This window comes from Typopeltis vanoorti, chromosome 23 (genome assembly GCF_054136105.1).
Source record: "Typopeltis vanoorti isolate ZY-2024b chromosome 23, IOZ_Tvanoo_1.0, whole genome shotgun sequence".
Taxonomy (NCBI): domain Eukaryota; kingdom Metazoa; phylum Arthropoda; class Arachnida; order Uropygi; family Thelyphonidae; genus Typopeltis; species Typopeltis vanoorti.
The window spans coordinates 62875700-62888142 of record NC_143571.1 but is presented as its reverse complement, the minus strand read 5'-3'; the positions used below and the strand labels follow the sequence as shown (position 1 = coordinate 62888142).

Sequence of the window (12443 nt, the reverse complement as noted above, 5' to 3'; positions counted from 1 at the left end):
ATAATCAAATCAATGTTCCCTGTCATTCCAAAGCTGCTTCATAGTGTTATGCACTTTTTAAAACAGTACAATATATCGTAGGATGAAGTTTGCAGTATGTTATTCAAGACATAGAACAGAAAAAATATCTAGCAACAAAATTGTTTTAAAATTCTGCAAGAAATGCAAAAAACCATGAGCTTCCATCTGGTTGGTGCAACAGAGGATAATTTTTAGCAACTAAATCTTGCAAAGCATTCATCCTTTTTGATCATTTCAAAAAATATGCTGCCAATGCTGATAGTTTGGAAAAGGTTTGGATTGTAAATGTGTGCTTCACAGAATGTCAAGAATATATTTCACTTACGGAACCCAGTAAATCCAGTTTAGTAAGCCATGCCTTATTTAGAAAACACAGAATTCAGTGGAACAATACCAACTGTACATGAAAGCTGTGAAACACACGCATGCACTTTCAATATAATTGCTTTCTCTTTTTTTGTGCTTACTTTCCTGTATTGAAAATAGCTATGAAATATAATCAAAAATTCTACAAATAGACAATTTTACATAAGCGACTTCTGTCATTAATTAGTATTATAATCAAAAACATTACATCTTTTGTAGATTTGTTTCTCAGCTGAGAAAAGAGTTAGTCTCTTTAAGTTGACAGCCTTTTGTCAAAGACTTGCCAAAACAGCCATCAGTATCCTTAATCTCCATCACAACTTTGCAGTATCACGTCGTCAACTGCTTCCAACATTAGACTTCATGTTGCTTATAGAACCGAGTATTCTGAGCCTACCTATAAATATTCCAATGACATTAGGATGAATGTTGCTAACACCCTTGTACAAACTTTATTGTCTAAAAGAAATATATCTGGCAGGCAGCTGCATGCTCTTTATAAATTATGCAAAGATAAAAATATAATTATTACAGAAACTAATTAGGACAATGCTACAGTGATCTTCGGTATCAGCAAATACAAGTAAAAAATAAATGCATTGCTCACAGACTGCAGTACTTACAGATATCTAGCTTATGACCCTCTAATACTAATTCTGAGAAGAAAAAAATACAGGAAGGCCTCATTTTATGTTTCTTCTATGAAGATTCAATTAATGAACATTTCAAAATCAATGGCATAAAATCCAAAACATCAACAACAAAACAAAAACATAAATGCAACATATCAGCAGCATTTGCAGTTGTTTTTTATTCTATACCATTGTGGATAGAAGAGATTAAAAGTTTATTTTTGGTCTACTGCGAACTGCGTTGTAAGGACAGCTAAAAAAACAAAGTTTTACTAATATTAGTATTTACAAAAATTAATTAAAAATGTTATCTAAATATAGAGTTAATTCGGTGTCTTTCTCAGTTAAAAAATAAAAGAAAATCACTTACCACTGCAGAAAAAATGGAAGTGATGTAAAGCATTCAAGTTAACACTTTTGACAATTTCAACTATTATTATATTATGGCATCTCCATGGAGTCTAGAGACTCGTCATGGGAGACCCAAATTAACCATTATACACTCAAATCCTATTATCAAATCAAATCTAATACTCTCCTTGAATCTGTTCACTATCAGGAAATTCGCAACCAATTCTGGCAATCCATTCCACTCACCACTCCATGAAAAAAAATCTGGTCCACACACACTCCTACTAACCACACTCTTACACAACTTCCATGGATGGTCCTTAGTTCTCTATTTGTCATATATTGAAAAAATTTAAAACAATGGTAATTAATTAAATGAAACTAATTTAAAGTAAACTAATTTAAACTAAGTAAAAATAGTAGTTGAAAAATTAAAACAATAGTAGTCATGCAGAGCAATAAACTATTCACATTAGAATTGTTAATGCAAAAGTGTCCAGAACTTATTCAAGGAGCGAAGTAATGAAAAAATATAGAAACATTATTAGTACTTTGGACTAATGATGTGAATCAAAACAACATTCCTGTAATAGTCCTTGTTTAATGAAATAGATAAAGAAGCTAGCAGAAAAGAGTCATTCGTGGAAATCATTTGTGCTGAAGGAACCAATCTCATTTAAGTACATAATTTTTGCTCAGTTTATAAAGATTCACTTTATAAACATTAGGCTGGGAACCTAAGCCCTTCATAAAATGAAGTCTTGTATATCTGTTAAAAAAAATACTACCTCTTGACCCTCTGAATTAGTTAAAGAAAAAAAAAAGTTCATCCCCCCCCCCCAAACAGACAGCTTACCTAAAATTTTATAAACCCAATAATGTTTTCCATCCTGCAGTAGATGCTGAGGACTCTTCTCCTGCCATTTCTTCAACTGCCCAAACAGCTAGGTATATCTTTAATCACACTTACTTGGCTATACTTCATTTTATGTTAAAAATTCCATCCACTTCATCTTTAATCCTAAATTTAATTATAAGTAGAACTGTTATTATTAATTTTTTGACATCACTTCTTTATTCACCAGTATCCCCTTTTTCTTGATATCTTGACTATTCAAAAATGTTCTTTTCTCCCAATCATCACTGATTTCTTCAGTTTTGTCATATGGTTTGAAAAGAAACCATATATAAATGAACAGAAGGTACAGCTATGAGTTCTTTCCTCACCTAACTAGTTTCTATATGCAGCATTCGTAAAACACACTGTTAATACTGCTCTTCTCAAAACTATCTAATCCAAATATGTTGATGATTTATTCTTCATTTGGCCACATGGCTTAGACTCTTTCTGCCTTTGCCTCAACAGTCAGCACTATAGAATCCAGTTCACTACAGAAATAGAAAATAATAATAGTCTGTTTTTTTTTCAAGACACTCTAATCACACATTTTCTCAATGCCACTCTTTCTTTCTTTACAGAAAACCTACCCATACAGGTAGATACACAAAATGTCCCATCTCTCTTCTCAACAATATGGTGCTAAATGTATGATAGGCTTATACTCTTTAGTAGATTGTCTTAATATAAACATGAATCAGGAACATTACTTAGAAAATGTTTAGCATTTTTCTATGCATTAGTTTTTTTTTTATTTATATTTAAAAATCGATTCTACATCTGTGAGATTATAGAACCTATAATACTTTAATATTTTCAATAGGTCAAACATTGGAAAGAGGGTCCTTGAGCAATACAAACATGGAAGACTATTTCAGAGAGAAAGACACAATTTGGCAAAAAAAAAAAAAAAAATCTAAATCTTGGATCTGGAAAAGTATAGAAGTATGAATTGGTAGATGCACAATTCGTGTTAGATCATTGCTTATAGCAAATATAATAAATTTAGTTTAATCCTTTATCCACACTTGGATAAAAGATTAAACTAAATTTATTATACTCTAACCAAATGAAAAATAAACTTTCAACATCTTTCTCCAAATCCAGAGTAATTTATTAAAAAAAAGGGTGGCACACCATTTGGCAACTCCTATAGATAGAGATGACCTGCTAATGCTTCTGCCTGGTATCTCCACTTGGGCCTGGCTCCCACTGAAGAGACCTCAATAAAGGTCGAAACTAGTCTGGGTTGTGGCCCTTCCCATAACATTAGACATATCTGCAAGGAGATGTGTTTTGCATTGTGGGAGATACTGAGATAGGAGTGTTAGTAGCTTGCTCCACCTTTGCAAGGAGTGCCCTGGTACTCCTTGCAAAGGTGGAGCACCTTACCCCCAGTCCTGAAGATACTTTCAGGCGCAAACTTTGTTTGCTCACATTTGGATAAAGGATTAAACTAAATTTATTATACTCTAACCAAGCGAAAAATAAACTTTCAACAACTTATAGCAAATACTTCATCTCTTCCAGCTTTTTTCAGTGGAATTGGAAAAGGGAAGCCAGTTGGAATTGTAGACATTAAGTCACCTAAGAAGATTATTTCGCTGCTGCATTGTGAACATTCAAACTTCAGGATTGATATCCACCTTCTCAGAATTTGTGTGTGTGGATAAACACATAGAGGTTGTAAGTATTCTCTTGATACACTGCAGATTCTTGCTATTGGCTAAAAAAGTAAGATGATTTACATGGTAGTGGTGACTTCATTATTTGAGCATGTAATTTTTGCCATGTTGATTACTGTATTTAAAATGCCATGTTGTTGTTAGGGGTTTTCATGTCAGTTTTTGTGGGGGTTGCAGCCACTAATGGTTAGCAATCCATCAGGCTAGCATGGGTATCTAGGAAGGGTAGGCTGCTATTATTTTCTAATGTAAAGTGGATCCTGGAATTCCAGTTGTTTATATGAATGCCAAAATAAAGTGTGCAGTGTATCTGAGATGCATTTGGATTAACATTGTTGATGCATGTGGATAAAAAATTTAAGTTTAACCTTAAATTTATAACCATTTGAGATTAAATGCCTTGTTTGATATTGGTTTTGAAAAGTACTACCATTTTAATTGCTAAGAATTTAAACCAATTTCTGATTCACTACTAGTACATCCTCCTTAAATATCTTTTCCCATATCAGATTTTTTACACATTGATCACTAGCAGCTTCAGTTAATAAAAGAAATATTAAAAATCAAAATGTTACATAAACTGAATAAGAATTTGGTAACTAGGGGCTGATTGGATATCAGCACAGTTAAGTGTTCAGCTGACCTGGCTCTATAATTGGAGTCTCTGCACAAGGATGGTGCAAAGACTGATGTATCCAGCTATTGAAATATCACAGCCTTTGGACTGATGGTAAATATTCTGAAAAAGTTGGTAAGAGCTCCCATATAGGAATGGATTGACAGAAAATCTATATTTAACAATAAACATCATATTGTTAAATATGATGTTTATAAAAACTCAAAGGTCATATTTGTTATATTACTCAAAGGTCATATTTGAGTAACTTGCTCACATTTTATAATGTAATTCATTTTAATAAAATTATGGAGATTACAACCATGTTAGGAATGATTACTTTAATTTCCTGATGTTTCGACCACACACACACACATGTATATATAAATAAAGATAAGCTAAATTACATTTCAAACAGTATGCTAATGTGACAATGATTTGATCAACTGTTATTCTACTGGCATGACCTCTAGTGGAAAAAAAAAACTACATCAAAGCTATATTCTACTTATAACATCATCAGAGAACAAATTCATATAGATAGTTTTAATACAGCAAAAGTGGTGGCCTAATCCATAACTTAACATGAGTGTTGTTAGAGTTAAGATCCTAGATTATTTACAGTCTTAATTATAATCAACTCTTAAGAAGACCAAAAGGTTATGTGGGTTGAATATGTGCCATCCATATTCTTGGGATTTTTAGATTACCGTTATTGTTAAGATTAAGGTGGTTAATAAGAATTTCACAGGCCTTCTTAAATTTATGCTCATACCATTTTATGATGACCTAATATGAAGGTCGAAATGTTGAGAAATTAAAGTAATTATTCCTAGCATGGTTGTAGTCGTCATAATTTTACTGAAATGAATGCTGATCACTGCTGTAACACTAAAGAAAGGATTTTCTAATGTAATGGTTGAGTTAGGAGTGGCAAGGTATTATTAGTTAATAAATATTAATATAAGTATTATTAGACAAGTAGAATGTATATACCATGATATTTTTGGACTATGCTAAGGACCTAATTTGCAGACTTACATAAGTTGGAGAATGTGGGGTTGGATTATGAACTATTAACAACAATAAGAGGATGGTTGAGTGATAGATATCAGAACATACTGTATAGAGGATGTAAGTCTGCAAAATTTAAGATGACAAGGTATACCATAGGGCAGGGTTATTACCCCACTAAGCAACTAAGGCAATGCCTAGGAGCAGCAGAAACCTGCAACATTGTATTTCAACCATAAAATCAGTTTGTTTTTAATTTTACATATTTTCTTGAATTTAGGGGTGACAAAATAGTGCTTGCTTAGGGACATCATATACCATAACAATGATCCTGCCATAGTGATCAGTCCTTTGTCCATTGTTGTTCCATTTTTATTAATGACATTGGGAGGGATCTGATAGGAAGTCAGGTTAATCAGGAATAGGATGTAACTGGCATTTAGTATTTCCAGAATGATTTGAGTAGGCTGGAATTATGGGCATGTGAAAATGGCTATCACTTCCATTTTAGCAAATATCAAGTTATGCACTTTGGTGCGTTGTGATAGTCAAGCACCTCCATGGAGTCCATAGACTCATTGTAGGAGGTCTGAAATGCTAAAACGAACATTGACATTTAAGGAGAAGGAAGTCATTTTGCTTCTCTACAAGGTATTGCTAAACCTCATTTGGGCTGTTGTGTACACTTCACTGTTGTCTAGCTTCCTGGTTTCCAAGATACACAGTTTCAGTGGAGAAGGTGCAGTAGGAGGTGTTAAAGATGATATTTTCAAACTGTGATATTTTCAAACAAAGACCTGCACACTGGACAAAATAAAATGTTTTTTTTTATTTAATAAAAAAAAACCTTTCTAAACAAAATCTTATTAACTTTAAGCAGACACAGAAGAATATGCATCATATAAGCCATGCTAGTAAAACAGTTTATGTAATGAATTCATTTTCCATAAAATGTTTTTACCATTTCTTGTATTTTTATTATTTTTATTTATTTATTTTTTCCTTCTTCAAATGATTCTCACACAAAGAAAATCTCCAACCATGATAAAGCACAACTAATCATTTTATGGAAGTCTTATTGAATGGCAAGTAGGTTTATTATAATTTGTCAAGCCCTAGATACCAGTAATTGGAATTTTTCATTTCATGGAGAGTGGACAACAGGGCATCCATGAAAATTGAGAATGAACACAGTCAAGAAAGTGTTAAAGCTGAATTTTTCTCTCATAGAGCAGCATGTGTGATTGGAATGGCTTGCCTTGCCTTCAAAGGTGGTGAGTGCAGGTAGGGGTGCAAATTTAAGGAATAGTATGACAGTTGGTGTGGGTTATATGTGGCCTCCCTCAGTGAGACCCTGACTTCCTGGAGGTCTTTGATGATAAATAATAATAATAATAATAATTGATTCTTGAAACATATTATACATTTTATGACAATAATAATAATACAGTAATTTGTATGTGGGCTGTTCAATAAGTAATAAGACTAATTTTACTGTGGCGAAACCACTCATCACAATATTAATTTCTGTGGAATAAAGAAATGTTGCTGTATGCATTAACAAAAGAGGTTGATAGATGGCGTATATGGGCTGATGTGCCAGAGTGTCACGTGACTAAACACAAGTGCTCATCGGTCGCGCCTACGAGCTGCGACCAGTCTTCGAAATGGAAGCGTCCTTGGAACAGCGTTATGCAATTAAATTTTGTGTGCGTTTGCAAAAATCGGCATCGGACACTTTTAACATGATACGTGAAGCTTTCCACGATGAAGTAATGTCGAGGGCAAGTGTTTTTTGCTGGCATAAAACTTTTAAGGAAGGAAGGCAAAATGTGGAAGATCTTGAACGTGAGGAAAGACCTTCAACATCCATCACAGAGACAATGATCAACACAGCAGCGATTATCATCAAGCACATCAAAAGGAGGCGTCCATTGCTGAAGAATGGCTTCTTATTGCACCACGATAATGCAAGGCCACATATTGCTAGTTGTGTAGTGGACGTTTTGCAGAACAACAACACAGATATCCTACCACACCCTCCATACAGCCCTGATCTCGCACCATGCAATTTCTGGCTGTTTTCTCAGCTCAAGAAACCCTAAGAGGCCGCTATTTCAAAAGCAACAAAACATGTGTAAAAGCTGCGGAGACTGTTTTGAAAGAACTCTCAAAAAACGGACTCTCACATGTGTTTAAGAAGTGGACGCAGCGTTGGGACAAATGCATCGCGTCTCACAGTAGTTGCTTTGAAAAAGACCATGTAAATGATGACGATTAAAGGTAATCTGTTTTCTGTATAAATATAGTCTTATTACTTATTGAACAGCCTACGTATGTTAAAATAGTGTGCACTGAACTTGCTAACTGACACTAATAAAGTGACATATGAGACTATGAGTGGATAGTTGCCCATTCATTCATTCTGTAAACTATTACAGGATCAGGGAGGTTTCTGTTTTATGTAATACTGGATAAAGAAGATTCATCTTAATGTTGAGTAGTAAGAAGAATGCTGAGAAGGTGGTGGTTGTATTATAATGCTCTGATTTGACTACAGTTGGACAATCTAAAGTTTGGTAATGTGAAGTTTCAGTAGAAGAGTAAATTATGGAAACAGTTCAGAGGTGGACACAAAAGTAACATTAGAGTGTATCACATATCTATTTCGAGTTGATCGAGAAAGTTCAATATAATTGAGATACATAAGTAAGTTATTGACAGGTACAATAGACTTTTAAAAAGTTGCTAGGAAGGTATTAGGGTATGGATAAAAACAAGAGATAGGATGGGCCTAACATGAATCATCAAAAGACTTACAGATATCAGGTGATAATCAAAATAACTGCATTGTATAACTAGATAACCATAATGATTAATTTATTACTCCAAACTATATGCAGGGAAAATTATGTTTCTGATTCTGATTTTTTTTTTAAAATAAATTTTTGCAGGTTAATATCAGAATCATATAGTGGAAATTACTTAAATGACAACTTCTCAATACCTTGTGTATCTCCATTTCCTTCATTGGATGTTGTGAATCCATTTTCAGAAAGATTATTAAAGGTGCGTATAAATATATGTATATTTTTTAAGTGTTTCTCTCTCTTTCAACTTCAGATATCTTAAAAAGAATTTCAAGTAATTCTTCTATTGAAAGTTTATTTTTCACTTGGTTAGAATATAATAAATTTAGTTTAATCCTTTATCCAAGTATGAGCAAACAAAAGTTTGCACCTGAAAATGTCTTCAGGACTGGGGTAAGGTGGTACACACCAGGGCACTCCTTGCAAAGGTGGAGCAAGCAACCAACACTCCTATCTCAGTATCTCCCATAATGCAAAACACATCTCCTTGCCGATATGTCTAATGCTATGCATTAAGGGAAGGGCCACAACCCAGACTAGTTTTGACCGTTATTGAGGTCTCTTCAGTGGGAGCCAAGGCCCAAGTGAAGATACCAGGCAGAAGCATTAGCAGGTCATCTCTACCTATAGGAGTTGCCAAATGGTGTGCCACCCTTTTTTAATGAATTACTCTGGATTTAGAGAAAGATGTTGAAAGTTTATTTTTCACTTGGTTAGAGTATAATAAATTTAGTTTAATCCTTTATCCAAGTGTGATATATTTATTTTAATCAAAATACAAATTTAGTGTGACAAATTTAGTTTAATCCTTTATCCAAGTGTGAGCAAACTTTGTTTGCTCATACTTGGATAAAGGATTAAACTAAATTTATTATACCCTAACCAAGTGAAAAATAAACTTTCAACATCTTTCACTAAATCCAGAGTAATTCATTAAAAAAGGGTGGCACACCATTTGGCAACTCCTATAGGTAGAGATGACTTGCTAATGCTTCTGCCTGGTATCTCCACTTGGGCCTGGCTCCCACTGAAGAGACCTCAATAAAGGTCAAAACTAGCCTGGGTTGTGGCCCTTCCCTTAATGCATAACATTAGACATATCTGCAAGGAGATGTGTTTTGCATTATGGGAGATGCTGAGATAGGAGTGTTGGTAGCTTGCTCCACCTTTACAATGAGTGGCCTGGTGTGTACCACCTTACCCCAGTCCTGAAGATATTTTCAGGTGCAAACTTTGTTTGCTCACACTTGGATAAAGGATTAAACTAAATTTATTATAATTCTTCTATGTTTGGATTATGATTTTGAATTATCTTTCACCTCTCATTGAAGACTCCTAGTTTTGATGTGTTGTTCCAATTATGCAGTTTTTTTTTTACTGATTATTCAGGATCTCCAATTTTGAAGAGTGTTGAAATTATAGGAAAGCTATTAAATTTTCAACATAATATCCATATTCTTCAATGTGTACTGTACATTGAGATCCCCACCTATAGTCTGATTTTAGTATAGAGCAATTCATTGTTCTATACTGCATAGTGAAGTGAACAAAAATTTATTGTCCGTGTATTTGATCTGTTCAAATGATTTTGAGTAGATCAAGATGCTATCTAGTTGCAGTCCAAGGCATCAATTTAGAACTAAACACAACACAAACATTGTTGCTCTATGGTATATAACAGGGGTGGCCAACTGCATGTCCTTTTAGAGCCAAAATAATTCCAGTAAGACTTAGAACAGCCACAACCTTTGACTGATGCGATAGTACAGGAGTAAGTGAGTGTGCACATTGCCGAGGTGAGAATGCAGAAGCTATGCCTGCCTACCACAACACGTTAGTTACACTTCCAGCACTGGTCTATCAGTATCGTTCAACATATTGTTGCGTGAATCCATCGACGGTGCTTGTCATCATTGAACTCTTTTTCAAGTGCTTAGAAATGTTGTGTAAAAACGTAAATATGAAGCGGAATACAGAAGTTTTAGGCCAGAGTGGGAAGAGGAGTTTTTGCGACCTTCGAGAACTTAAGCCAACATTCGGTTTTTTAGAAAATTCTTTCCTCATGAATGTGTTGTTTCCTATCTGTTATCCTATTTTTAAAACCAATTATGATGGATGTTGCAGTTCCAAACTGGAGCTTTTGGAACTTCCAGAGGACAAAGGACTGAAGCTAGTGAAGAAAAGTGGGTGTTCTGTAATTGAGTTTTAGAAGCAAGTTTCAGACCAACAGTATCCAACATTTAACAATGTGCCAGAAAACTGATCTCCAATTGGGACCACGTACTCCTGTGAAGCGCTATATTCGACTCTTAAATTTATTAAATCTAAATATAGATCTGTTTTAAATGATGAACATTTGAACGAGCTTGTAAGAACTGCTTTGACTAATTGCACACCTAATTTTAAGGAGCTTACTAAGAAAATGGATACAAGGAAGGTCTCTACTAGTAAATAAGTAACTAAAATTATTGTTTCAAATTTAAAATTATTCTAATTCCTCAAAGTAAACTTCATTTAATGTATTTGAAATTAAACTTTTTTATTGCAGTAATTTTTATTAACCCTGTTTTTCTCTCCCTCTTCTCTCTTTTTTTTATTTTGTTCCCCTTTTTTGTTGTCTCCTCTTTTCTTTTTGTATACTTTTTTCCTGGTAGAGCGTGAAGAGATGCGTGGACGTGAGCTGCATGCAGCTCGCGAGCCATGTTGTAGCCATCCCGCTGGTATATAACATAGTTTCATTTGAGGTTATTTGAAAATGTTTGTTTTAATGTTTCATCATCATCACGAACCATGGGCTCACTGCCCATTGATGTCCGATGCCTGTTTCACTATCTTCTTCCACCTTTCTTTGTCCAGTGCACAGTGACGCAGTTTTTGTACACCCATTCCACAGTAGTCTTTTATATCGTCTATCCATTCTCTGTATGGTCTACCATACAGAGAATGGATAGACCATCCAAAATATCTGTTTAAACCATCCAAAATACCAAACATAAATGTCTTTATCTTCCGGTCCTCACTCATTCTACAGATGTGTCCAAATAATTGCAGCTTCCGTTTTATAATCTTCTTCATTAGATTCTGTGTTGGTTGTATCTTCTGATAGAGCTCTTCATTGGTGATTTTCTGTACCATCCTATTCTTAGAATCTTTCTGTAACAAGTTCTTTCAAATGCCAAAATTCTTTTTCGTGATTCCTTATTTATTACCCACGTTTCAGATCCGTATAGTACACCGCTGAAGATGCATGTTTCCAATACTCTTAGTTTTGTTTGCAGACTGATTACTTTACTTTTCCAGATGTTATCCATGGCCTTCAGATTTGTTCTTCCCTTTGCAATCCTGATCTTTATTTCTTTTTTACAGTCCAAGTCATATGTCAGTTTACTTCCCAAATATGTGAATTGTTCTACATTTTCTATATCAGTTCCATCCACTTGTATCTTTTGTTTCATGTTCTTCTCACCAAATACCATTGTCTTTGTTTTTTCAAAGTTCATAACAAGTCCAAATCTCTTCCCTTCCTCATTTAACAGTTTCAGTGTATTTTGTAGTTCTCTTTCATCTTCTTCAATAATAACAGTGTCATCTGCACATCTCAGATTGTTAATTCTCATTCCATGTACGGATATTCCTTTGGCATCTTCTTTCATTTTATCCATTGCTCTTTCTAAATGTGCGATGAAAATGCTTGGTGATATTGGGTCTTCCTGTCTAGTACCTCTGCTTGTTTTAACCATTTGCGAGCCATGTTGTAGCCATCCCCCTGGTATATAACATAGTTTCATGTGAGGTTATTTGAAAATGTTTATTTTAATGTTTGGATATGATTTAATGTTTTAAAAGAAACAACAAATTGCACATGTTTGGAATTTGTTGCAAGAGCAAGATTTCTGGTTTATGTAAAAAATATACATAAAAAATAAAATTAAAGAAATAAAAAATAAATCCTTAGGCCCCCATGGCACTAGAGTACATTTAGGTTTCAAT

At 34.1% G+C, this 12443-nt stretch overlaps 1 protein-coding gene across 3 annotated transcripts in view; it reads left to right on the top strand.

Annotated features, from left to right (window-relative positions):
• Window positions 1-12443, top strand: part of LOC150093908 (proprotein convertase subtilisin/kexin type 7-like) — a 261148-nt gene that overhangs the window by 224277 nt on the left and 24428 nt on the right. For 2 of the 3 annotated variants that reach the window (XM_090412667.1, XM_090412668.1), the window contains exon 16: window positions 8538-8652. In XM_090412667.1, the coding sequence (XP_090268793.1) occupies window positions 8538-8652 (115 nt within the window). Of the gene's footprint in view, window positions 1-3798; window positions 3955-8537; window positions 8653-12443 lie in introns of all 3 variants that reach the window. The other variant, XR_016550296.1, reaches the window with a different exon arrangement.